Genomic DNA, 27458 nt, shown 5'->3' with positions numbered 1-27458 from the left:
TCAAACTCTGGTACTTTCTTACTTTCTCTGTGGTGCCCTTTCTGGTCGACTCTCCCAGTCCCTGACAAACCAGCATTGCTCCCCGGGGTGTTCACCTGTGGTTCTGAATGTGCAGGAGCTCAGAGGTGTGGTGCATGACTGAGCTTACCTGGGGCAGGTGAGGGTACAGACAGCCAAGGAACAAGTACCCAACCTTAGGAGGTGGCTGTGTAAGAAAGAGAGAAGGGGAAGGCTGGAGAGGAAGGGGTCTGTGGGGCCAGGGTCAAGGCCAGAAAGAACAGGAGCCACAGCTTTGCCGCCAGGGTCTTTGCTGACCTCCTGGGTGGAAAGCATCAGATGTTGGAAGGGGAGGGGGTGGGACAAGAGGGAGGGACCAGGCTGGCAGACTGGAGGATGTGGAAGGGGTGGGAGAGGAAGATGGAGGGCAGTTGAGTGATTTTGTGCCCGGAGGGTATAGGATCTTCAGGGAAGAGGGAGATTTAAGAGAAGTCAGGATAAAAGTGTGATCTGGCGGAGGCATCCGCAGGAAGGAGTTAGTGTGTTGTCAGCCAGAAGCATTTATATTTTAAAAGGAGGCTGGAGGTGGGGGACGCCAAATCCCACAGAACGAGTCACTAACGAGAGGGTTTTAGGCGGCTGAGGAAGGCTGTTTGGAGCTCTCTAGTATTTCTCTTGTCATTTCCCTAACATCAAGTGTGATCATGTCGCTTCCCAATTTTGAGGCCCACAGAGGCTCCCCAGGTTTCCAGGACAACATTCAACCCCCCACCTCCCCCTGGCCCCCGCTCAAACCCTTTCTTTCAACTCCACCACGGCTCTGGAGTCCCCCAACTCCTTGGCCTGTTTGAAGCCGTGTAGAAGCTTCACCCAGGAGCTTTCCTGTGCTTAAACCCCCTCGCGTCGACCCTCCCGTCTAAACCTGGCCGCCTCCAATGACTCTTCCTTCAAAGCTCAGCTCGGTAAAGAGATGGGAAAGAAAGATCAAAATGCTCACAGCTGTGATGTCACGGGGGGGTGGAGAACTGCACACAAGCTTGACATCCTTCTTGATCCTTCGCTGTGGTTTCTAGAATTTATACAGTGAGCACGCTGCGCTTCTATAATGCGGGGGGGAGGGGTGTGTGTGCCCTAAAGAGTTATAATTTAAAAAACAAAGTGCCAGCTCCAAGGGTCGCCTCTCCAGGAAGCCCCTGCCCCTTCTGTCTGGGCTGGGTCTCCTCCACTGGGCTTCTGCCATCCCTGAGACTCCCCTTTATCTCACCACTTTCAGCTTCGTCAGGCAGGTTCCTTCCTAGTGGCAGTGGGACTTTGGGGGGGACACACATTCCTTGCTGAAGGAGGCGTCCTGGTGGGGTCTATCCCCCTTGCTCCATTTCTCCCCTTTCAGAGACAAGGAGCAGGACCTCTCTCCACCCGTTGGCTCTATCATACCTCCACCCCATCCTGACCCCCTACTTTAAGGGTAAAGCCGGTTGTAAAGGGAGAAACAGAGTCCCCAGGCCACACCCTCAAACGAGCTCCCAAGTTTGAGCGACTTGCCTTGCAAAACAGGCCAAAAGGGAGGTGACTGCTATAAAAATACCAGTTAACACCGGTGAAGCTTGTATATTTCTGGGACTAAACATTTGACATTCTGCCCTTGGTTTGTGTCTCTGTGTGGTCGCTGTGCACCCAGGGTCCAGAGTCTGGAGGCGTGAGAACCGCACACAGGCAGGCGTGGAAATGCCCTCCCCCCAACCCCCAGGCAAGCCACATCCGTGAGCATCTTTGTCATTCGGAGGTGTTGAAAGATGTGACAGCCAGTCTGATGGCAGCGTTCCGAGGGCATCAGCGCTAAAAGCTCCAGGATACACACGCTCTGTTCAAAGATTGCCTTCCAACGACTGCTCTGTGCTTCTCCCTAATCAGCTGCTTGGCCACGCACCGTCATGTTTGATGCGTGTGTCCCGAAGGACACACCTGTTTTTCTGTGGCATCCTGGGATTCATGCTCAGGCAAATGGCCAGAGCTCTGTGATAAAACCAGCAGCCCCACATCTGTGTCTCCCTAGCAGCCCATCAGAAGGGCCTTGACAAAAAGGCATGGCTCTGAGAGATGCCAGAATTAAATTGGAGGGCAAAACTCCATGCCTAAAATAAAGACCGTGGGAACTGCTTTCTTCTGTAGCTGGACAAAGCGTTTTCATTTAAAAATTGACCTAAGTTGGAATGGATACCTTTGATCACCACCTCTGGGCTCTCATACCCTTGGCTCGGTGCCCTAGAAGGGATTGAGCTCCAGGCAGAGGGGGAAGCTGGGGCCAGGGCCTGGCTCTGGGGTTGGTTGGTGAGAGGAGCAGTGAGTGGCCCAGGACAGCTGGAGAGACTGGGGAGGGAGGGGCGTGAGGGGGAGAGTGCCAGATTCTAGGGGCGAGAGGATGTGAGGGCTGCGGTGAGGGAGGGACTCTGGCTGGCCCTGCCACAGCACCAGTCTGTACAGGCCTCATGGGGCCACTGGCTTCTGCTCTGGGAGCCACAGGCTGTCTTGAGCTGGGCAACAGTATCGGTCCCCCTAATGCTGCAGGGTTGGTCACCATCCTCAGACCCCCTTCGGGCTGTTAGATGTGTTTCCCTATTAGATGACCCAAATTTAGGGGAAAGGCCTCTGAATTTTTGTCTCCCTTTGAAAGAGGGCAGTTCTTTCATTTGAAAAGTTTTTTCTTTTGCTTGCTTTGAGACTTTAACATTGTAGCCCAGGGTAGTGGATAAGAGTGCGGGGTTATCTGCTCAAAGAGACACAGCTTAAAATCCCATTTCCTCCACTACTAACTACTGTGCCAACTGGGCAAAACTCCTCCCTTCTCTGAGCCTCAGTTTTCTCATCTGCAAAAGGGAACACGCCCAGTGGAGGTTAGTCCTTATCATCGGAGGCTTGACAGCAAAGGCTGAGGGTCTGTGCTCTACGGGCAGGGCCGTGCACCCAGGAGTGGCTCAGGGAGGAGGTGAGCGAGTCCTGCAGACTGAGAGGGTGACTCCACAGCCTGGGGAGAGGAGGGGAACAGAAGGGCATTCTGAGCAGCTGGAACAGTGTGGGCAAAGGCTCAAGAGCCTGGTAGACTTGGCGTCTGTCGGGGAGCGAGTGAGCGAGGACCGAGGGCAGCTAAGTGGGGCTGCACAGGGCCTGAGGGAATGAACTGGATCCGCCAGGACAAGGACTTAAAAAAATCTTGTTTAACGGTGGCCCAAAGTTAAGGGATGCACGTTACAGCGTGACCCTGTCTGAATCCAGTTGTAGGAATATAACAAACCAGAAGGTCACAAACTGCGTCCTTACTGCCAACGAGATGCTTCATGTTCTATTTTTTTTAATTGCATGTCTTGACCCTGTAAATTGATTTCAGACTCCTTCCTGGGCCTCCTCTGGTGGGGCGTCCAGGCAGGGCCAGGCAGGGCAGGAGCAGGATGGCTGGTGGATCCCCCTCGAGGGCAATGCCCGGCAAGCCTGGCTGGGGAGAAGAGAAGGATGGGTGCTGGAGCTGTCAAGGTGGAAGAGGAGGCTGCTGTGCTGGGCATGGAAAGGTCTGATGGCGTGGGCACCCCTCCCACGCCCAGTCAAGCTCCTTGATTACAGATCCCTCCCCCAGAGACTCAGCATGGAGTCCCTGGGCTAGAGTGGGGAGTGAGGCACCGACTGCCAACCAGCTCCCAAACCCCACAGTTCAAGCGCCCACAGATTCAAAAGAAAAGAACCAGAAAAGGGAGGAATCAGGCGCCAGCGGGTGGTAGATAAAGTCTTTCCCAACAGGGGCGGCAGACAAGCAGGCAGGATGGGGGAGGAGCAGCAGGAGGGTGCTGGGGGGGAGGGCTCTCCCGGCTCAGAGCCCCCTGCACACACACTGCTCAGCCAGGCAGGCGAGCCTCGAGGGCCAGGCCCAGGGTCCACGCCCCACGGTGTCGCCTACCCCCTGGTATCCGGCCCGGCACAGGGCCTGAGGTGTTAGACAGGCTTGTGGCAGGAGGCAGGGAGTCCTTGGGGGTCCTGTCATGCCCGGACGCCACCCTGTGCTGCAGTGCCCTGTGCCGTGGGCTTCTCACTTACATGGGCAGAAGAGTCAGGCTGGCATTTGCCTTTCCACGTTCACAGTGAGGACTTAGGACTGGTCTGGCTTCCCTGCCTCCTTGTCACTGGGGAAAGGCAGCCTGACCCTGTGGCAGGCATGCTGTGTTCTTGGACCCATTTTATCTCATGACAACTCTGCAAGTTTGGCATTGTTTTTCTCCCCTTGTTGCAGGGAAGATACCGAGGTTCAGAGAAATAAAGTCACTTGCCTAAGCTTGCACAGTTTTTTTTTTTAATTAATTAATTTTATTTTATTTACTTTTTTGCTGCGTTGGGTCTTTGTTGCTGCGCACGGGCTTTCTCTAGTTGCTGCGAGCGGGGGCTATTCTTTGTTGTGGTGCGCGGGTTTCTCATTGCGGTGGCTTCTCTTGTTGCAGAGCAGGGCCTCTAGGTGCGTGCGCTTCAGTAGTTGTGGCTCACGGTCTCTAGAGCGCAGGCTCAGTAGTTGCGGTGCACGGCCTTAGTTGCTCTGCGGCATGTGGGATCTTCCCAGACCAGGGCTAGAACCCGTGTCCCCTGCATTGGCAGGTGGATTCTTAACCACTGCGCCACCAGGGAAGCCCAGGTTCCACAGTTTTTAATGGCAGAGCCAGGATTCAAACCCAGGCCTGCTACCTCCGGAAACTGGTCTTCTCCCAGGCACCCCGCCCCCGCCCCCCACCCCTCCCCCCCCCATTTCTGTTCAGGCCGCAGGCTTCCTAGCAGTCCCTGGAGCTGCCAATAAGTGAGGGATGGAGGATGTACCATCCCTGAAAACACCATCTCCTGCAAAGTAGGAGTGGGCAGGGCTTGGGGGGTAGCTGTGCTGCCCAGTGCAAGCTTCTGGGTGCTTGCAGTTGTGTGGGGCTGGGGTGGTGGCCCTGGGGAGTGGAGCCCTCCCAGACGCCCTGCTGCAACTCTTTCCCAATCCTTTTCTGGCTGCCCTGCTCCCAGCCTCCTCCCACTCGCCATGGACCTCACCCAACAGGGCTGCACCCCCTCCCGGGTCCCGTACCATCCACATTGACCCAGGCTCACAGTTCTCCCATCCAGAAAAGCTCCCCCTGGACTCGACCTTCAAATTCTCCCTGCGCCTCCCGCCCCCTCTTTTCCTTTCAGACCTGCATCGGGAAGAGCAGCCACCTCCAGCCCCTTCTCCCTCCTGCCACCAGTCCGTCCCTCCTGCCACCAATCCGTCCCTCCTGCAGAAAACACGCCAGGCTCCTTGAAGTGCTTTCCTCTCGGTGCCTGTCTGGGCCTAGGCTGCACCGGGATGCACAGAATTATCCAGAAGCAACTTTGTGATGCTCCTGCAGCCCAGATCTCTTGGTGTGCGGAGATTCCTCCGCGCCTGGAGCTGCTCCAGCCATTCGGAGCACGGCAAAGCCCTGCGGTCACTTACTGTCGCACATGAGTTCTTCAAGTCTCCAAACCCGAGTCACAGCCAAGATTCAGAACTGATTGACACTGAACTCATTCCTGGGGCCATGGGGTGAGAGTAAGGGGTGAGGGCCCTCTTCCCTCTTTCTCTGCTCAGATCCCCTCTTCGAGCATCCCCACGTGTCAACCGGGTGGAGCGGGAAGGGGCAAGAAGCCCTGCCCATCAGGTGTGGTGGACACGGGGCCTGTCTCTGGGTGCTTGCAGGGTGCGGAGTGGACTCTCTTGGGCACTTTCGTGGCCACTCAGGGGCCCCCAACCCGGCTCCTGTGGTTCTCCCTCCTGCTACAGCCTCAGGAATCCAAGGTCCACCCCGGTCCTCCTCCCTGGGCCGTTTGCCCCTCTTGGCAGCCCATGAATCTAAGAGAATCCTCAGGCTGGCTCACTCGGCCCTGGCCCACCTTGTACCCTGGGAGACACACTCCCTTTGCTGAGCTAGGGACAAAGCGTGATGCAGCTGATACAGGGCCTGAGACAGACGCCAGCCAGTGTGCCATCCCTGTGGCACTCAGGGGGCACACCTTAAGCTCTGTGAGCGTCCCAAGGAAGCCCCTCTGCATCTAGGGTGAGGAGCAGGCCCCCGCAGGGCAGGTTGGGTGCCCCAGCAGCTCTGTCCAAGCCCCCTCTTTACCCACACTGTCTGGTCCGTGGTTTCCATGGGATCTTGCAGCCGTGCAGCCACCTGCCAGCCTCCAGCTGTGAAAAAGTATGCCTCCTACCAGGGGTGTGACAAACCCGTCTCTTTAGCATCTGATGTCTCCTGTGCTTGGTGCCACCACGAACGCTCACAGTCCGGCACCGGTCGCACTTGGCTGGGTCTGACTCCGCTGCCTGGCCTGAGTGCTGGCTTTTCTTCCTTAAGCACAGTCAGACAAACTTGGGTTCAAATCCCAACTCTACCATTTAGGAACTCTGTGGCTTTGGACCTCTAAGACCGTCTGTTTTCTTTTCTTCTGCAAAATGGGGTTGCAGTCGTTGCCTCATAGAATTGTCACGGTGTTTATTTTAATTTAATTAATTAATTTATTTATTTATGGCTGCGTTGGGCCTTCGTTGATGCACTTTCTCTAGTTGCGGCGAGCGGGGGGCTCCTCTTCGTTGCGGTGTCCAGGCTTCTCATTGTGGTGGCTTCTCTTGTTGCGGAGCACAGGCTCTAAGTGCGCAGGTCTCAGTAGTTGCGGCACGCGGGCTCAGTAGTTGTGGCTCACGGGCGGCATGTGGGATCTTCCCGGACCAGGGCTCGAACCCGTGTCCCCTGCATTGGCAGGCGGATTCTTAACCCCTGCGCCACCAGGGAAGTCCTGTCACGGTGTTTAGTTGACATAGGGTCTGTGTCACACCGAGCCAGAATATGTTTTCTTTCCCCTCTGTCCTTGGGCCAGTTCTGGCCTCACTGTACATGTGTGTTCCTGCTTCCAGACCCCCAGGGCATCACCACCCCTTCGTCTCCTCCCTAGTCACAGTTAGTTGTTCCCTCCCCACCAGCCTTCCCACTCCAGGCTCCCTCCCGTCCCTGTTAGACTGGGGACGTTGCCAGGGCAGGGAGCCCCTCTGGACCTCAAAGAGGGCCTGTGATCTAACTGATACTCTTAAATGTTTGCTGGAGCTGCAAACAACTGGTAGCTGAAAAGCATCTGTGGACTCAGGAATTACCCTGAACCTGTCTGTAGCACGGAGCCTTAACTGGGGGATGCTTCTAGGTGGCAGCCAATTGGAGCAGCCTGGACCCCAGAGGGGCTTCTTGGAGGCACAGGTCCAGGAGAGGAGGTGGGAGCTGGGCTGCCATGGTCCAGGCTCTGGGGTGCTGACACCCAGTACAAAGAAGGGCCACTGGAAGCAGTTAGCTGCATCCTCAGGACAGAACCCAATCGCCTTTGCTGCAAGAGCAGGCCTCCCGTCCTCCTCCTTGTTTTTGGCCTGCTGTCTCCTGATTGGCTGTCCTTACTGGTCCACAGAGATGGCCTCATCCCTTCACTTTTTGGAGACAGCAGTTTCACCTGAGGTCTGAGGTTCTCTCTGTGGCAGACCTGAGCCAAGACCATACACTTCCACAATCCTGTCCCTCTGACCTTAAAATAACAAATCCCAGAAGAATACAGAACCATGGTCATCTATTTTTATAGATTTCCCCAGAAATGTAAAAGATTGGCTTAATTGCCCTAGCAGATTCCTTCATTTTCTAGAAAGATACCTCAAATGCGGATAATTTTTTAAGACAGATGGATGAATGTCTTCCTGCCAGGACAAACAGGAAGGTGGCCTCGCCGTGCTGACAGCATGTCCAGCCTCCCCGGGCCTGGAGTGGCCTCTTAGATACGGGAGAGGAGGACAGGAGGCCCTGGGGGAGGGGGAGAGGCCTCGGCGTAGCCACTTTCCCGGTGGTTTTGGTTGGGTTCCAACCTCCCAACCCTCACGAGGAAACACCAGCCTGTTGCTGGCGCTTGACTGGCTGCCTCGCAGGGTCACCATGAGAACCAAATGAGAGGAGGTACGTAAGAGTTGGCAAGCGGTTCCTGAGCTGAGTTTGGGGGACTAACTAGGAGTTGGCCAGGTGAGGAGGTGGCGGTCCCAGGCAGAGGGGACAGCAGAGGTGGCTGCAGAGCAGGGCGGTGGCCTGTGTGTGCAGGAAGGACACAGCATGGGCTGGCGAGCACTGCTCATCTCGCCTTCTGTCCTTCTCGGCCCACCTGGGACCTGGAGGATTGTGCACACCCCCTCTCCCGCTGGCTCTGCACCCCTACCCTGCCCCTGCCACACCTCAAACCTCAGCCCTGAATCAAGGCTCCTTGTTTTACGACAGAACGAATATATCGTTATAGCTAAACAACAACCACTACCAGCCCAGAGATCTAAAGTGCGGTGTGAAGTCCTCTCCCCGCCGCTCAGCGGAGGGGAGCCCCCCGGGGCTGGCTCAGTGGCGTCTCCATGCCTGAGCATCACATATGACAAAGTCAACCCACTGTGACATCCAGACACGCCAGTCGATTCCCTGGAACTGGCTTGAGTTCTTTGGGGGAGGGGGTGTCTCTTTAGTTGCTCCCCAGGGAGCTCAAAATATCAGTTTGGCCCGAGCTTGGAGGGATTAACGGGTGTGGAGGGCCGTCTTCGCCCCTGTCGCCGAGTCTCCCAGAGGGCCTGGCCTCACCTCCCTTGAGGATCCGGCCCAGGGCTGAGCTGAAAAGACCCAAGAAGAAACCAAAGAAACCGGCCTGGCCTCTCGCCAGACGCACACCGACCGCAGGTGGGAGGCCGCGCCTCACTTCCCGAGCCAGATAAATCCCGCTTCTCCCTCCGAGTGGCTCCGACGCATGATCTTCTCCCGATTAACAACCTGGCCAGCATGTTCTTGGCTGCTCGATGCCGACCTCAGTTTAGAGCTGTCTGTTGTTCAGCTGCAGGAGAAGGAAGGTGCTGGGGGACAGGGCATGTTGAAGCTGGGGGGTGGCTTGTGCAGCTGAAGTCCGTGGTGGGGGAGGTGGCAGCTGCTGGCCCAGCACAGGATCTGATCAGCGCCTCAGAGCCTGCGGGAGGGCGGTACACCCAGCCAGGCAGGCTGCTGCTTTGGGGGCTTTCAAACTGTTTTCCTAGGTGCCTCTGATGAGAGGCGGGTGGTACATGGGGGTGGGGGAGAAGACAGCTCCCAGAGAACTGCCTTCGTCATGCTCACGGCCAAATGGCTGCATATGGAACACCTCTGCGTTGTTGGAAAACTGCTTCTGGGGCGTTGCTTGTTATAGTCTATAAAAACTTGACAAATTCTTCTCCAAGCTCAGATTCAGGGAGAGGTTTGTCTCTCCTGATTGATGCCTGGCATGCCTCCCCCTCAGGCTGGGGAGAGCCCTGGGCAGACCTGCCTCCTTCTGTGTGTTTGTCTATGCCAGGAAGTGCTTCTTCCTGCCAGGAAGCGTTTCGTTGTTTTGTTTCCTGCCTCTTTCCTCTTTACTTCTCATCCTTCACCAGCTTTGGGTTGTCTCAGACCTGTGCTTTTATCCAACGTGGCTTCTTGACCTTTGGGAGAGAGAGTGGTTGGAAGCGTGGGGTCTGGGGTCTTCCAGCCCAGGTTGGGGCGGGGGGGGGGAGGTGGCAACTCCGTTCCATACCTGCAGAGAAACTGAAAGCTAGCGGCTTGACCTCCCTGACCCCAGAATCTTCTTCTCTGTAAAATGGAGCCCTTACACACTTGTGCCTTGGGTGTGTTGGAAAGTATAGAGTCATAACGTGTAAAGCACCTGGACACCACCTGCACACACTGAGGGCGTGGGACGTGTGTGAGCCACGGTCCTCAAGGGGAAGCAGGGGATTGAAGCTACCACTCTCTCCTTTTCCTTCCCCTGCAGGAGGGCAGTCAGTGACCCACACCGGCCTCCCCATTGTGGTCTCTCTGGCCAACAAGGCCGTTTCCTTCAGCTGCAGGATTACCTACCCATACACCCCCAAGTTCAAGGACTTCACAGTCAGCTACTTTCATGTGGACCTCCAGGGCCAGAGGAGCTCTGAGCAGAAGACCAGCTGCAAACCTGGTCCAGGCAGAGAGAACCAGACCAACACCAAAGAGTGTCAGATCACCCCCAAGCTGCCTGGCGCATCTGCCACTGGCACCTACTACTGCTCCGTCCGCTGGCCGGACTCCACGGTGACAGGCAACGGCACCTTCATCCTGGTCAGAGGTGAGCTTCCTCCGCTGCCCTTCCCAGGGCGAAGGGCCCAGAGGTTTCATCCGTCAGACTTTGGGGCACAGGAGCTGAAGTGGGGAACGCTTGCCTCATTGTTCAGCTTTGGCAAAACAGAACAGAGCAGCCTCGGGGAGCCCCTGGCCGCACAGGTGTGCCGAGACGCCCATCTTTGTGTGGCAAGGGCAGAGGCCTGGGGTGTGGATCTGGCTACCTCTGGCAGGCCCTTTTCTCAGGGTCCCTTTGGCACTATTAGTTGTGTGAGCACAGAATGGGGCATGTGCACGTGTGTTTGTAGAGACCTGTGAACAAAGACACGGCTCGTGTACACCTTTCTGGGGACAGATTCCTAGTTTTCATCACATTCTCAGAAGAGTAATGACTCCAAAAGGTTAAGAACAGTCTATCACTGAAGTCATGATTCTCTGAGCCACCTCGGTGACTCCCACTGGTAGGGGGCAGGGTTACAGAGTCCCACGGACCTGAGTTTGGCCCCCAGTCCTGCTGCTTGCCAGGATGTCACCTTGCACCTACTCTTCATGGCAATACCCTGCCTGGCAGAGGCTTTTCTTGGGATGAGTGAGATCCTGAATGCAAGGGCTGGCGCCCGGTAGTAGGATGTGCTAGTTAAATAACAGACGCTCATGTGCCTGGCATGTGGTTGGCACTCCGCAATTTTTGGCCAACCAGGCGGACAGAGGGGTGGACAGAGGCATGGAAGGAGAAAGGGGTGGATGAAAGGCTGGATGGCTCAAGGGAAAGGGCTGGGCTGTGCTCTCACCTACCCCTGGTGCCAGCCAGCACCTGCTAGGCCTTGTACAAACCCACCCCCTTCACCCTCACCACTCCTGCCCGTATGATCGCTACTTCACGTGTGGAAAGGAGGAGGCCCCAGGAGGCGAAATGACTCACCCAGGTCCCATAAGCACCCCTCGGTGGAGCCAAGGCACCGAGGCAGGGGCATCTAAGAAGCAAAGGATGTAGTCCTTACCCTTAACAAGAATCAAGGCAGTAAACATAGAAACATAGCCGAGGCGAGTGTGGGAAGGAGGACCTCAGCAGAGGCGGGGTCTGGGGGGTCCTGGTGGGGGAGAGTTGTAAGTAGGGTTGGGGGGTGGGGTGCGTCTCTCCCAGACAACTAATGTCTCTGCTTCCCTGCCCTCCACCCAGGCACAGGGTACCGAGAGCCCCCGCAGGGCCCCCAGAAGCTCCTGCTTGTTTGCTTCATCGGCATCCTGACTGTCCTGAGCATCCTGGCCACGGCCCTGCTGCTCTGGAAGAAGGTAGGGGCTGCAGGCCCACGGCAACGCTGCCCCCACCCCACTCACTGTGGCTTAGGGACGCCACCCCATGAGGGGGTGCCTGGAATAGGTGTTCCTCGTGGCCACTTGCACCAGGGCCCCCTCCCTCGCCCTGCCCTGTGCTGCCAACTCATCAGCACCAGGTCCTTTCTGATCTTGTTGCAGGAAATCAGGGCTCTTGAGCCTTTTCTGGGTCATGGGTCCCTCTGAGTGTCTGATGGAAGCCGTGAGCCCGCGTGCTTACCATTTCTAGCTCTCCAGATTAGGAAACCTTATCTCAGATTTTCTGGATCCCCAGCAGCCAGAAGGAAGGAAGAAGCATTTCCTCAGGGCCGCTGGGTGCCAGGCACCCTCCCAGGCGTGCTCTGGTTCGCGTCCCAGCGTCACTCGGTGAGAGCGTTTTCTTCCCACTTTACAGCTCTGAAAAGTGAGGCTCAGAGAGGCGGTGACTGGCCCTTAATATATTTCCTCCCCACCCTGCTGTTCTTCCAAGGATGGGTACAGGCAGGACAGCTGTTGTTTGCCCTCACTGAGCAGCTCCCAGGCTGCAACCTGGGTGTGGACACAGTACCTGGGCTTCAGGCAGGGGTGCTGAGGGACTCACACTCCTTCTGTGGAACCCCGCCACCTGGCTTACTGTGTGACCACACAAATGCCTCCCGTGAAGTGTGAAGCACAGCCGGTGAGGGCAGAACAGGGTCAGAGCAAGACCTTGACCCTGAGCCCTCACTTCAGCCCCTGCTCTGCAAAAAGAGGATTTTAATGAGTGATCTCAGTGTCCTGAGAGGCCAGGGAGACAGTGGTGCAGAGTAGGTGCTCAGTAAAGTCTCGAAGGGAGGACAGGAGAGGCTGAACCTCGAAGCCTCAGCTTGACTTCAGATCCCAGCCCCTCCTCCTGCCACACGGCCTCGGAGACCCTGCCTCCTTCGTCCCTCTCCCTCTCGCCTTCCCTCCTCTCCTTCCAGGAATAGCTGTTGAGTGTCTAGTGTGTGCCAGGCACTGGGCTAAGTGCCAGACGCAGTGGAAAGCAAGACAGATGCAGCCCCTGTCCTCTTGTCAAGTTTCGACCCTCTCCGAGTCTGTTTTCTCCTCCAGAAATGGGGGTAAGGATGGATCCCCACCCTTACCCGAAAAGGGTGGAAGAGACCACATTTGCGAGTCACCAGCTGGGGCCTGACCCCTGGGGGAGCACAGTGCATGGACACTTCCTGCTGTCCCTCCCTGCACTTGCTGTGAGAACCTGGTCTTAAAGGAGAGAGAACTCAGGAGGCCAGAAGCTGCTGCTGGGTTTGTGTTGCCAAAGAAGTTCCCAGAGCTCCCCGGAGCTGGATCCAAATTCGGACGTGGCCCCTGTAGCTGCTGCCCCAGAACTGGATGGCCAGCGTTTGAACCATGAGCTGAGCGCAGGAACAAAGCATGCAGTGGGAGCCCCGGCCAGAGACAGGCCCGGCAGCCAGCCACAGGGGCCGAGAGGACAGGGCCGAGGAGGAAGAGGCATGGAGGACGCCAGGAGCACATCTGATAAACGAATCAAAGCCGGGAGCTACTGACTCAGAAGAGGCAGTTGATTCCTGTCCTGAGAGCAGGTTCGAGGGCTCACGCTCAGCCTGGGGTCAAGGTTGGCTCCCCGGAGCAGGCAGCCTCCGATGCTGATCTGTCCTCATCCTCACAGGGCATCAGACACAGCAGGTCTCCCTCCTCCATGGCACACTCCTTCCTTGGTCCTAGGATCCCCCGGTGGCCCTGTGCTGGGTCACCCACATTTTCGTGGCCTCTGAACATTGGCACCTCCCAGGCCCCTTCCTCAGAGCTCTCCTCGTCTGTCTATGCTCCTCCGTGACTGCCCCGCTCCCGGGATTACAGTCCCACCCAATGTGGCTGCCCAGAGCCCCCCACCCCCACCCCCACCCCCGAGCTCCAGATCACGTCCACTCCGTGCGGGCACCCACGGGCGTCTGCACCCACCTGGTCAGGAACAGCACTCCTTAGTCTCCCCAAGTCGGCCCCAGCTCAGCACATGGCACCAGGCCCCCAGATGCTCAGGCCAGAAGGCTTGGTGCTGTGTTTGCCCCCTCCCTCCCCTTACAGCTGATCCCTCGGCAAGTCCTGCCCACAGTCTGTCCAGGATCCAGCCCCTTCTCTCCTGCCCCAACCCCCAGCCCCGGCTTCCATCACCCCTCGCCCGGAATGTGGGTCTCCCTGCTTCTCGCTTGGTTCTTTTTGCTTTGCTCCCCACACCCTTGTTTCTGTGTCATTACCGTCTCCCCCACCAGAGCATAAGCCCCAGAAAGAAGGGACTTGGTGTCCCCAGTGTCTGTGGGACCCTGACACATAGTGCTTATGGAGGGAATGATGGAGTAAATGAGAGCTGAGACCTGAAAGATGAGTCAGAGGTGGCCAGGCTGTGAGGTGGGCAAGGTGATGGTATCGCTCCCATTTCACAGAGGGGAAAACAGAGGCTCTACAGGTTTCCTGAGCTGCCGATTGGTTTATTCATTTGAAAATCACAATTGGAAGGGTAAATGTTGATGGTCTGGGACAGGGCACCCAGATGGGGCAAGGCTGGCTCCAAGGAGTGTCACTACCCCAGTAATAACATTGCACTGTTTCCATGGCCTGGGACACTTCCTCACACTCCTGTCCTATGTTCAGGGCACAAGCAAGCCCTGAGAAGTCTGCCCCAGCCCCTGGCAGACATGGACTCCTTCTCACGAACCCACAGTGGCACTTACCTCCCTGGCGGCCCCACCAGCCTCAATAGGAATGCCACGAGGCCAGGCCTGGGTCTTGCTCACCATGGGGTCCAGGAGAGCCCCTGCCCATGAGCCCACACCACCAGCCTTGGCAGTGAAGTAGGTGGTTCAGGGGAGGGGCACTAGATTTGAGAACAGGGCATCTGGGTTTGATCCAAGGGCAGTCAATGACTAGCTGGACAAACCTGTTTCCCCCTCTGGCAAGTGGCAAGTCCATGCCCACCTCCTTAGGCTACTACAAGAACTAAATGACAGTAAGTCCCAGAGTTCTTTGTAAACTGTATAGTGCTGCCCGGATGCCTGCACCGATCTGTCTGTGCGACCTACACTTTCAAACAAAACAGGGGAGTGAAAACTCCAGGTACTGTCAGATCAGCGTCTTGGTGAATCACACAGACCTGGGTTCCAATCCTGCCCCTGCCACTTCTGGCTCTGTGACCTCGGGCAAGTTGTCAGCCCTCTCTGAGCCTTCACAGCCTCATGGGTGGAACAGGGATGATATGAAGACTGGTCTTGCAGGTTTGTTGAGCGGCGCAGGAGATAAGGCAAGTAATGCCTTTAGAGCCCCACCTGGCCCCCAGTGAGGCTCCAGGTAGGCCTGAGCCATTATTATGCTGTGACTGGGGTGGCACTGGCTTCTGCCTGAGTGTTAAGTAGCTCTCGAGAGCTAATCCCAAGTAAATGGTCCGGGGATTGGCAGGCGGCTAGGGTTTTTAATTAGGTCCTGCCCCGAGATGAGGCTGTGTTGCTTCACTGAGGGCAGCGTGGTGTGCCTGAGATGAGGGGTGCGTCCGGACAGCCTCCCTCTGCCTTGGAAGGAGCTGAGCGCTCACCCTCCCGAAGGCCGACTGCCCCGGCCTCCACGACCATTAGCGCTTCTCGCAGCACCCAGCGTGAGCTTTCTGAAACCACTTTCTGATCCTGGCGTCTCCTGGTTAAAGCCCTCAGATGTTTTCCACCGTCCACCCTCTTCTCGAAGCCCAGCATGGCCATCCTGACCCAACCAGGACAGGTTCGCCTCTCCGGCCACGCTGACTGTCTTTAAATTCTTCCAGACCTGCTGCCTCTGCCTCTCCTCCCTCTCTTCCAAACGAACTTCTCAGCCTTGAACATCCCTTCCTGCCAGGCGAGGCGTTTGTTCCCTCCCGTGCGCCAGAGGCTCTGTCCCTGTTGGTCAGCGCATGAACCACACGTGGTAAAACTGCTGGTTCATTGTCTGTCTCCCCACCGGGTCTTAAGCTCTGGGAGGGCAGGGATGGTGTCCCCTTCTTCACACTGCCTGGCTAACCAGAGTGTGTGTGGTTGGCCAAGGGCCACATAAGTGGCACACGAGTGTCAAGAGTGCTTGACTTCCTCATCACCTCCCTGAATCTGTGCAGCAATCTCACAAAGGAGGGTGATGGCTGAAGAAACTGAGGTCCAGAGAGAGTAAGTGCTTGAGTGAGGCCGCAGAGCCAGTGAGGGGCAGCCGGACACCCGGTCTGGCCTGCGCTGGCTCACTCAGCAACACCCACAGTAATCGTCTGCAGCCGGGGACCCTGTCACACTGCTGGCACTGTGCCCTGCAGCGCCTCCCTCCCCAGAGCCAGGCACTGGGTGGTGGGCAATTGCCTCACCGGGATCTTTATCATTTCCAGTGTCCCTGGGCAGATGAGTGGTTTGATGTAGGTCTTGCAGGTATTTGCCCCGTTTCCCTGGAGAAGTTGGATGGAAGGTGCTGAGTGATGCAATTCTGAGTGGCCTCATGACAATCTGCCATCCTTTCCTCTGGTGGGGTCTGGTTGGGGGTGGGGAGAAGGAGAGCCTCTGGTCCCCAGCCCTGACTCCTTTCCCCACAGAAACAGATGCAGGCTCCACGGAAGGACACTGCCCAGAAGTGCCCGGGCCCCAGCGCTGCCAGCAGCCGGGAGCAGCCTCCATCCGAATCCATCTACACAGTGAGTCCTCCGCCCTCTCAGGCCTGGCTCGGGGTCTGGTTCCCTGGCTCGGTCGGTGCACCAGCTGTGTGACCTCTCTGTGAGCCTCCACTTCCTCACCTGTAAACTGGGGACAAGAATTCCTGCCTGGAGGGATTTCTCTGAAGGTGAACCGAGGTTACCAGTGTGTGGCCCTGGCCCCTGGAAAGAGTGTAGGTGTGAGGTGCCACTGGGGTCCCCTCCTTGGCGTGCCCCTCCACTTCTGGAATGAGGGGCAGTGAGGGCACAGTTGGTGAGGAATGAAGAAAGGTCCTTCATCTGACCAAATGACGTTGACCTGCTCACCAATTCCTTCCTGTTTTTATTGCACAAACAACATCGGAGCAACAACAAGAATCACAAAAAGAGGAAAAAGTCAGGCAGTGTCCCATGCCCTTAACACAACAATGATTTTCAATTCTTCACACTCGCCTTCCCCACCACACACACACACACACACACGCACACACTGTTTTATGTCCTTACAGTCAAGCAGAGACACGGCTGGGATGCTGTTCATTCCCCCAGCCCGGCTTGCCCATCTGGTCAGCACGTGGTCACTCTGCCCGGTGGCTGGGATGGTGACAGACATTCTTTTTTCAGTTACGTCTATTTTAGTTGAACAAGTAACATGTGCTCATTGTGGAGAAAGTGAAGAATAAATGCCACCCAGTGTCAGCTGGGGTCTCAACTCCACGGGGCCTCCAGCCGCCAGGTAGCGGTCTTGACTCCGCAGCTGGGAGGTGCACAGCCATGTCTGGGTCCTGCAGGTCCTCCAAGGGCATGCTCTGGGACTCTGCCTGTATGTGCTGTAGCTGTTCCTGTCCCCACCACCCAGACTCATACATGAAACTCAGGTCCTTCCTCGATGTCCACAAAACCCCGCACAGAGGGTGCTCAGAATATGGCCCGGTTTACTAAGGATGAGCCAGATGGGGACGAGGCAAAGGCAGCGTTCCTACAGGGCAGCGCTGATAACCCCAAATAGAACATAACACGGCCAGCTCTCATGGGGCCTTCAGCCCCCTCCACTCCAGGGAATTTCCAGCAGCCACTGCTTCCCACGTGGCCCCACACTTCCCCATATTCTCTCTTCTCTCCCAGCAACTCATCGTGGTATTTTCCCTAGGAGGAATTCTGGTGTCAGCTGTTAAATAAAAACATTTCCCTCTCTCTCTCCGTACACACACACACACCCGAGATCTTTCTATATATATCAAAAAGAAGAAAATAGCCATCTTCCTGAGCCTATCTTCTTCCAGTATAAATACTAGTAACATTGACCTCTATACCTTCCTGTCTTTTCTGTAAATACATATAAAGAGACCCATACACACACTCACACATACTTTTTTTAAAAAATTGGAGTAGTACAGCTATTTTTGTTCATGTTACAATATCTCATGAACATCTTTTCACATGAATAAATATCCTTCTCCAAGATTACTTTTAATGGAAGAGACTCACTTTTGCATGGAACATCTTTCTTGCCTGTGTTTAGACTTCTCGGAGGCTCAGGCTGACTTCTCTGGAGTGTGAGGAAGAGGTCCAAAGGCCCTGCCAGGTTGCAGGGTGGCTTCAAAAGGTTTTAGGGCTGGAAAGGAGATGTGAAGGGAGGCCGCAGACTCTGCTAGCCCTTGAGACCAGTCCCTAGCTGCTGGGGTTGGACCTGGGCAGATAAGAATGACGTTAACAAGAGCAATGATGATGTCACGAAGTCATTTGTTGAGTACCTACTACGTGCCAGGTACCGTGGTAGGACTTTACACTTGTTATCTCATTAATACTCATAATAGGGCTTCAGGGTACAGGTGTTGTCCCCATTTTAATTTAGTTTTCTTTTTTTAAAAATTTATTCATTTATTTTTGGCTGTGCTGGGTCTTAGTTGCAGCATGCAGGCTTCTTAGTTGCGGCATGTGGACTCCTTAGTCGCGGCATGAGGGCTTATTAGTTGCGGCATGCATGTGAGATCTAGTTCCCTGACTAGGGATCGAATCTGAACCCCCTACATTAGGAGTGCGGAGTCTTACCCACTGGACCACCAGGGGAGTCCCTAATTTTATTTTCTAATTGTCTATTGCTGGTATGTAGAAATATGATTGATTTTTGTATATTGACTTTATATAGAGAGTAATCTTGCTGAATTCACTAATTAATTCTAATAGTTTCTCTGTAAATTCCTTTGGATTTTCTATGAACCCAGTCATGTCATCTATGAATAATGGAAGTTTCATTTCTTCTTTTTTAATCTTCATACCTTTTATTTCTTTTTTTCTTGTTTTATCGCACTGCCTCAGACAGCGATGGTTAACAAGAGTGGTGACGGTGGACAACATCCAGGGAAGGATTTTTGTATACTTCTCCTCTACTTTCTTTGGATGGATACTTAGATCACTGATTTTCAATCTTTCTTTTTTCCTAATTTATGCACTTAAGGCTATGAACTTCTCTTTACGTATGGCTTTAGTTGTATCCCACAAGTTTTGATATGTCATAGTTTTGTTGTCTTTCAGTTTAAATTTCTCACTTGCCCCATGAGTTATTTAAAAGTCTTTTGCTTAATTTTCAAACGTTTATTTTTTAGTTATCATTCTGTTTTTTGTTTTTCACAAATTCCACTGTGATCAGAGAATACATTCGGTAGGATTTTAATCCTTCGAAGTCTTTTGAGACTTGCTTTATTGTTGGCTTATATTTCATGTGCATTGTGCATGGCTGAGTGAGTGTTCTATATGTGTCAGTGAGGTCAAGTTTATTGATTGTGTTGCTAAAGTATGCCATATCCTTATTGATTTTTTTGTCTATCAGATGTTGAGTGAATTGAGTTAAAATCTGCCCATTTGCTTGTAGATTGTATATTTCTCCTTCTGATTATGTCAATTTTTGCTTTTTATTCATGTGAAAAAATGCTCATGATATATTGTGACAGGAAAAAATAGCTGTACTACTCCAGTTTTTTTGTGTGTGAGAAGTTGACCTATTAAGGAGCATGGATTTGGAGTAAGCCAGACAGACTGGGGTTCAAAGCCTAGTTCTTTTTTTTTTTTTTTAATAAATTATTTATTTATTTATTTATTTAATTTTTGGCTCCGTTGGGTCTTTGTTGCTGCGCACGGGCTTTCTCTAGTTGCGGCGAGCGGGGGCTACTCTTCGTTGCGGTACGCGGGCTTCTCATTGCAGTGGCTTCTCTTGTTGCGGAGCACGGGCTTTAGGCACGCGGGCTTCAGTAGTTGTGGCTCGTGGGCTCAGTAGTTGTGGCTTGCGGGCTCTAGAGCGCAGGCTCAGTAGTTGTGGCGCATGGGCTTAGTCACTCCGCAGCATGTGGGATCTTCCCGTACCAGGGCTCGAACCCGTGTCCCCTGCATTGGCAGGCAGATTCTTAACCACTGCATCACCAGGGAAGTCCGAAAGCCTAGTTCTTTTGCTCACGGGTTCTGCTACTTAAACTTTCTGAGTCTAGGTTTCATAACCTTTAATATAGGGCTAATGATACAGTATTCCATTTACAGTCTGCAAACATGCTATGATTTCTTCCATTTTAAATTCCTTATCTTGAGCTCACAGCCACCTCCAGTGACCCTGTCCTTTCTCGACGACTCCTTATAACAGATCTGTCAAAATTCCCTGTCTTCAGTTTCTCTCTCTCCCTTCCGACCCACTCACTCAGGCTTTCTGCACACCTCTTCTTTCTGTCCACCAAAGCCTTCCTTCTCAAGGTCACCGTTGACCTCCACATTGTTAAACCCAGTGGTCAGTTCCCAGTCCTCATCTTTCTTGATGAGCAGCATCTGACACCATCGAGCTCTCCCTCCTCCTGGACACATTTTCTTTACTTGCTTCCGGAACATTCCACCCTCTCCTAATGCCCCTCTGACTCACTACCATGCCTCCTCAGCCTCCATCCCTGGTTCCTTCTTAGGAACCAGAGAAATCCTGACCTCTAAACATTAGAGTCCAGGCCTGGGGCCCTTTCTCTTTGATTTTCACTCCCCTCCTTGGGAGTGAAGCAGCCTCAAGGTTTTGAGACCCTCTACACTCTGACAACTCCCGAATTTATACGTCCAGCCCAGGCACCTCCTCTGAACGCCAGAAGCAACTGCATTTGGACCCCTCATCGGCTTCTCTCTCAGACCAGTCTCCAGTTCTTTACCCATCGAAGTGCCTCTTCCCACGGTCCTCCTCATGCAGTGAATGGTTGCTCCATCCTTCCTGATGCTCAGGCTAAACATTTTGAAATTGCCCTTTCCTCCTCTCCTTCCATCACTGCTCATATCGGATCCATCAGCACATCTTATTTCGAACATATCCAGAATCTGACCCTTTTCACCCCTCCAGGGCTGACGCTGGTGGGAGCCACCACCATTTCATGCCTGGAGTCCTGCAATTGGTTTCTAATCAGCTGGCCCATTATTATCCTTGACCTACAGTCTGTGCTCCACCCAGCAGCAGCGGAGCGATCCCATCCAAACATAGATCACATCCCGCTCTGCTCAGAGCCCCTGGTGAGTCTAGGTCCCCCGAGAAGCGTACACCAAGACAGGGGTAAATGTGTGATCGTTTTATTAGGGAAACCACCTGTGAGAGAAAATGCAGAAGACTGGGAGAGCCGTCAGACTCTTACAGATCTCATCCTGGGTAAAGGAAAGGGCGAAGGAAGGCAGAGAGGATGCACCGACCACCGCACCATCTAGGGAAGCTTCAGCAGGCCACGGGGAGCCCAGTCAGAGGAGCCCCAGGTCTCCCAGGGCGGGAGGCTGTGACGGCATCCCTGCCGAGCTCAGCCATTGGCTGGCGGTAGCCCACGGAGGGGTGGCCTCTGTGCACATGTAATGATGAGTTTCAGAGCCCAGCAGCTGGGGCCCCGGGTCGATGCTGATCCCTGGAGCTGGAGGTCTGCGGATCACGTTCTCATGACCGCCTCGGCCGTCTAGTGAGATAGATTCTGTCTCACTCAGAGTCAACACCGGAGCCCTGACAGTGGTCTCTGAGAGCGCTGCCCACAGGCCCTCCCAGTGTCTCTCCCCTCACTCACTCGCTCCAGGCACACTGGCCTCCTTGCTGTTCTCCAGATGCACCAGGCTTGCCCCCCATGCCCACCCCGCAGCGGGGCCTTGGTGTTGGCTGTGCCCTCCCCTCCAGACTGTCCTTTCTGGAGCCGTCCAGGGGCTGCTCCCTCACTCCCCAGCTCTCTTCTCAGAGGGCACCTTTGCAGGGAGGCCTTTCTGACCTCCCCACCCTCTCCATGAGCCAACATCCCCATCTTCCTTCTCTAGGTCTCTGCGTGGCCCTTACGGCCACTGATTTCTTTCTGATTGTGGTCTGCCTGGTGCCCTCTGCCGCACCAGCCCAGTACCTGGCACATAGTAGGTGCTCAGCGATCAGCTGAGTGGAGGCCTGTTCTTAGCTCCCAGCTGGCTGGGGTTCCCTGGGGCTCGGTGCTGGGCACAGAGTAGGTGCTCCATGGCGAATGTGGGGCATCAGCATTGTGGTCTCACGCTCCCCGGAAGCATCTGGACACTACCCCCTCTCAGCTGTGTTCTATCCTCTGCCTGGCCCAGTGCCTCATTCTTGCTCTCAGCCCCCAGCCCTCCCGCTCCTCACGGCAGCAGGAGGGGCCTTTCCGACATACCACTGATGCTGTCGCTTCCCACTCAGAAACCTCCAGTGGCTCACCATTGCTAGCTCCTCAGCCTGGCACAAGAGGCCTTCATTGGAGGCCAAACCCAGCCCTGCCTCACCAGACTCCTGTCACTGCCGTGGGCTGTTTACTTCAGACACGCCAGGACCTTGACCTAGAGCAGATGTGCTCTGTCTCTCCTGAGTACCACTCCTTGCTCAACAAGGCCCCCAGATCTCACCCGTCTGCCCCGCAGAGGGCATCATGCAAATCTCAACATGCAGGTGTCCATGAGAGCACAGCTCTTGTGTTTCCTTGGTGACAGGGGTGGGTATTACAGGGGGACCAATGTCCAGGACCCTCAGATTAGGTCCTGGCTCAGGGCAGCTGATTTCAGCTCTGGCCTCAGCCCACCTGGACAAAGGCCTTGGCACGGACTTCACACCTCTGCCAGGGCTGGTGACCACTCGGCTCAGCATCACTGCCCATACTGGGCAGCAGGAGGCAAAGGGCTCAGAGGGCCTGGATCCCAGACCGGTATCCCAGTACAGCCCAGCCCAGCCCAGCCCGTTCAGAGGCCTGGCCTTCTCCCCACAGGCATACCCTGAGGGAGGCCGTCCCCATCACCATCAAGGAAGGCCAAGAAGGTATCCTGTTGACAAGGCTGCCCTGCATTTCACAGCGTAGTGATGCAGGTCACTCCCTGCATGCAAATGCAGCCCAGCAGGTCAGGACTTGTCAGAGGCTTCACTCAGCAGCTGCTAATTGGCAGCAACTTCTGCAGCCTCCCCTGCCCTCAGCCCTGCAGCTGCTCCCACCCACAGCTTGACCACCCGCAATGTGGGGCACAGGCCTGTGGGGTCCCAGGTCAGGATGCTCTTCTCTGGCTGGGAAATCACTTAGCTGTGTGCCCAGGCCAGTGGGAGCACATGGCGTGGAAGGCAGGAGGGGCTGTGTGACCTGAGACACCTCTGGGCCTCTCTGGGCTAATGCGTGGTGGGCAGCCCACGTGGACTGGACACGAGGGAGAAGGGAACCATCTGTGGGACCCGAGATCTGCTCTCCTGCTGACATGTCAGCCAGGAGGCCCTTTTTCTCCCTTCACTCTGTGACCAGAAACATCCAGCTTGGGGGGCTGTCAGATCTGTGGATCCAGGTCTGGGTACACAGGCGGTGGAGGCCCAGGGCTGCTGAGGAGCAGATTCCCATCCCGTGTGCCAGGCCTGCCGGCAGTGGTTAGTGCTCTGGGCAGGCATGAAAGCCCGACAAGCCAGGGCAGGCCTTGGAAAATGCCTTTCACCGGAATTTGGGCTCCTCCCTGGGACAGCCTTGCCCCCGTCCCTACCCGGAGGCAGGTTGGAAGCCCCCCTTCCAAGACCCTCCCTCTTTCTTTTTCTTTTTTTTTAAATTTTTCTTTATTTTTGGCTGCGTTGGGTCTTCATTGCTGTGTGCGGGCTTTCTCTAGTTGCGTCGAGCGGGGGCTACTCTTGGTTGTGGTGCGCAGGCTTCTCATTGCGGTGGCTTCTCTTGTTGCGGAGCACAGGCTCTAGGCACGCGGGCTTCAGTAGTTGTGGCACGCGGGCTCAGTAGTTGTGGCGCACAGGCTTAGTTGCTCCGCGGCATGTGGGATCTTCCTGGACCAGGGCTCGAACCCGTGTCCCTTGCACTGGCAGGCGGATTCTTAACCACTGAGCCACCACGGAAGTCCCGACCCTCCCTCTTTCTGACGCAGAGGTCCCTAGGGCAGACTTGCCATCCCTGTGTGTGATGCCCTTGAAGTGAGGGTCTCCCAAGTGCCAAATGGCTTATTACACAGGTTTTCACGCCCCGCTGCTTCTCGGAGCCTCCTTCCCCTCACCCCACCTCCCCTCCCTTCTCTTGCCTCAGAGCACCACCTGTCTCTCCAGCCTGCCTCGGCAACCCCTGCTTGCCTGTTGCCAGGGAAACCACCTCCTTGGCAACCAGCCGGCATCCATATGACATGTACACGTGGGAAGGAAAGGTTCCTGCCTCTTGCTTAGGCTGTTGGTAGCTCTGTTCTGACATCCCCCAAGAAGCAGCATCTGCCCCTTGCCTGGGACTCCGGTGCCCATCAGGGTCTGAGGTAGGGTCCAGGCTGTGACCGCAGAGAGGGGAGGGAGGCATCAAGCCTCCCTTGATGATCATTCAACAGTTATTAAGCACCTGTGATTTGCCAGACCCTCTGTTGGGCCCTTTATGTACAATATCTCATTTAATCATCCATTGAGCCTGAAAGAGAGATACAATTATTCCCATTTTACAGATGAGGAAACTGAGGCACAGGGAGGTTCCGGGGTTGCCCATAGCTGGCAGGTGTCAGAGCTGAGAGTTGAACCTAGGCTTGTCTAATTTCAAAGCTCCGTCTCTTTCTACCATCCTGAGGCCTCTGGTCAGGCTGTTCAGAGCTGGGCCAAGAGTGAGTGTGGCCCTAAGATACACATCTAGCTGAGCGAGACGCCCCCTCATCATAGCTCATTTGCTGCTGTTCTCCAAGTGTGCCAACCACAGCTACAGTGACCCAGCAACAAACCAAGCACAGCTGTGGGAAAGGAGTGTGACTCCAGCGGGTACCTAGGTCATCTGTGAGCACAGGCTGGGGTGAGGGGTGAAGGGAGACCTAGAGGGGTGGATGCGTGGGTGGGACCCTCACAGGGACAGGGCTTTGGCCCAGGGGAGTGAGGGGGTGCTGCCAGGAGAGCATCCTATTGGAGCCTTGGCCATGGGAGTCACATCCGGGGGTTGCTGGCTGCACCAAAGGAACTAAGGACAGGCAGGGACGGTGGGAGGGGGCCTGGGCCCTTCCTCTTGCCAGGTAGGTGGGGGCCTGGAGAGCCCACCGGGCTGAGCACAGGCTCTACTAGAGCCTTGAGGTGATGTGAGGGGGTGGCAAGGGGCACAGAGAGGAGTGGCACTGTACCAGCGGGGAAGGGGTAAGATGCCTCCGAGAGGGAACGGCAGGTGCACAGGTGCAGCCGTGTGACTGCGAGTGGCGAGGCGGGGGGCGGTGGGTGTCCCCTCACAGGTCTGCCCGGCCCCTGGGCTCCCGCAGGCAGCGGGGAGGTATAGCAGGCCGCTGCGGCCGGGGCCCTTCCCCTCTGTTCACCCTTCTCTGACCCTCCCACGTCTCCTGCAGGACCTGCAGCGCCGAGAGACCGAGGTCTACGACTGCATCCAGAGTGAGGCCAGCAGCCCGCCTTCCCCCCAGGACCTGCTCTCCCAGGTACGCAGGGGCTGGGCAGCAAGCCTCCTCTTACTCCATTTGTCCTGCTCCTCATCTGGGAAATGGGGCCAATAGGACCAGAGGAGTGAGCCACCTGCTGCTGAATCAGAGCCCTCTCTCCGAGGCAGCTGGCCTAGTGGTTAGGAGGTCTGGTAGATTTGAACCCCTGCTCCACCCCTTACCAGCTGTGCAGCCCTGGCCAAGGGGCTAACCTCTGTGCCTGCTTCTCCTCATCTGTACACTGAGGAGCCTAACAGCACTCACCTCCTAGATTTGCCATGAGGATCAAATGCTGTACTGGGACTCCGTAAGCGCCGTGCAGGATGAGCAATCGTAACTACCACTGAGCACGGTATAGTGTCTACACTGGCCAGTAAAGCAAGGGTGTTTGGCTTCTAGCTGTCCCCAGGCTGAAGGTGGCTAAAGCTGGGAGCTGGAGTCTACACTGATGCCAGCCTGGGAGGGTCTGGACAGGGCTTCGTTATTATCACGATGGGAACTAAGGCATATCACTTGATCATGATTCTCTCTCTTTTTTTTAAAATACATTTATTTATTTATTTATGCATGCATGTGATGGGTCTTCATTGCTGCACGCAGGCTTTCTCTAGTTGGGGCGAGCGGGGGCTACTCTTCATTGCAGTGCGCAGGCTTCTCACTGCGGTGGCTTCTCCTGTTGCGGAGCACGGGCTCCAGGAGCGCGGGCTTCAGTAGTGTGGCTCACGGGCTCAGTAGTTGTGGCTCACGGGCTCAGTAGTTGTGGCTCACGGGCTTAGTTAGTCCGCGGCATGTGGGATCTTCCCGGAGCAGGGCTCACACCTGTGTCCCTTGCACTGGCCGGCGGGTTCTTAACCACTGAGCCACCAGGGAAGTCCGATCATGATTCTCTCTTAAACCTTAGTCTGCTCATCTGTAAAGTGGATGAGTGACACTTTACTGAAAAATCAACTGCCCCTGAATACAAATGAGTTCCAAGTTAAGTGGCATCTACACCAGAGCTTTGGACACCATCAAGTGCAAGGTTGGATTCAGGAGCTCAAGGGCTGTGGGTAGGCACCTTGGAAAAGCCATCAGGAAGTGAGGGGAGCAAGTGCTTGGCCCCACTGGCCCAGGCTGACTCTGTTTGTTGAATCTCCTATTCTCAAAGCCCTTTCTATACTCAACCCTGAACTAGGCTCTGATTGGAGGCAGGGCTTCCCCAAGGATGTCTGGGCGGTCCCAGGCAGTGCCCACCATGTGCCAGGCCCTGAAGTCCTGGCAGGATGATTAGAAATGTTCCGGCCCTCCAGGATCCTCGGGTCTGCAGGAACAGGGTCACTGATCTTACAAACACACAGAGACATTTGTAGCCCCCTGTGAAGGGTGGGCTCTGGGGAGGGACTAGCCCAGAGCTGGGAAGGGGGCTCTAGGGGGTGCAGAGTGAGGAGGAGGTAGCCAGGGAACAGGTAAGATGGAGGGAGCACCCCAGGCAGAGGGAAGAGCACCTGGGGAGGCCCAAGGCAGGAAAGAAGACGTCTGTGGGGTTGGAGGGCAGAGAGCAGGCATGGGCTGGAATGATGGGAGAAGAGGCTGGTGAGGTGGGCTTGGGGACAAGGACAGGTCTCCCTGTCAAAGCTACTTGGGAAGCCATCTGTTTGTCTGCCTCTGCCTAAAACTAAAGTTGTGCAAGTTTGTTCTTTTCCCTCCCTACTGTTTTTTATTTCTTTTTTTTTTTTTTTCCAGGAGAAACAACATAGATTTGAGGGTGACAGTGAATTTAACCTGGTCTATGAAAATCTCTAGGACAAGCTCTGCCTGCCCATGGGTCTTGCCCTGGATCAGAGGCCCTGGGGCAGCCTGTCCCTCCAAAGGACTTGATCTGTACCAGGAGCGAGGCCCCAGGGGTGCCCCATCACCTCACACCCACATTTAAGAGGGTGCCCTCTTGCCTTGGCTGGCCCCGCCCCCCGTTCTGCAGCCCGGCCACACCCACCGAGTGTGACACATCTCCGGACCTTTGCCCAAGCTGTTCCCTCTGCCAGGCGGGCCCTCCCTCCCTCCCCAAGGGCTCTCCTGAACACCACCCAGAGCCCTTCTTACCCTCTCTAGACACATGGGCTCTCTTGCACCAGCCTGAACCACCAGGAGGTTCCAGCCAGGGACCCCTGTCAGTACTGTGTGCACAGGGGTCCCAGCGTAGATGAATAAAGGAGCAACTAGGCAAATGGCCCCCGCCTCTCCGCCCCGTGCCCAACTAGGCCAAAGGTACAAGGCGACCACACTAAGTAGATCAGGGGGCTGGCGTGGCGGGTATGGGGTGTGGGCAAGAATGAACCATGCAGAGGCTGGGCTGGGCCGGGCTCGGGGACAGAGCTGGAGGCCGGGGAGGTGGCTAATTGGTGGTCATCATTCTGGGTGCCTGGGAC

At 55.5% G+C, this 27458-nt stretch overlaps 1 protein-coding gene across 1 annotated transcript in view; it reads left to right on the top strand.

Moving 5' to 3' along the window:
- Positions 1-26835, top strand: part of NFAM1 (NFAT activating protein with ITAM motif 1) — a 32940-nt gene extending 6105 nt beyond the window's left edge. Inside the window, exons 2-6 of the mRNA XM_068561986.1 lie at positions 9853-10182; positions 11356-11468; positions 16078-16176; positions 24967-25053; positions 26776-26835. Coding sequence (XP_068418087.1) covers positions 9853-10182; positions 11356-11468; positions 16078-16176; positions 24967-25053; positions 26776-26835 — 689 coding nt within the window. The remainder of the gene's footprint in view (positions 1-9852; positions 10183-11355; positions 11469-16077; positions 16177-24966; positions 25054-26775) is intronic.
- Positions 26836-27458: the final 623 nt, after the last annotated feature.

The sequence above is a fragment of the Eschrichtius robustus genome, chromosome 13 (assembly GCF_028021215.1).
Source record: "Eschrichtius robustus isolate mEscRob2 chromosome 13, mEscRob2.pri, whole genome shotgun sequence".
NCBI lineage: Eukaryota > Metazoa > Chordata > Mammalia > Artiodactyla > Eschrichtiidae > Eschrichtius > Eschrichtius robustus.
This window is presented reverse-complemented; position numbering and strand designations above follow the sequence as displayed.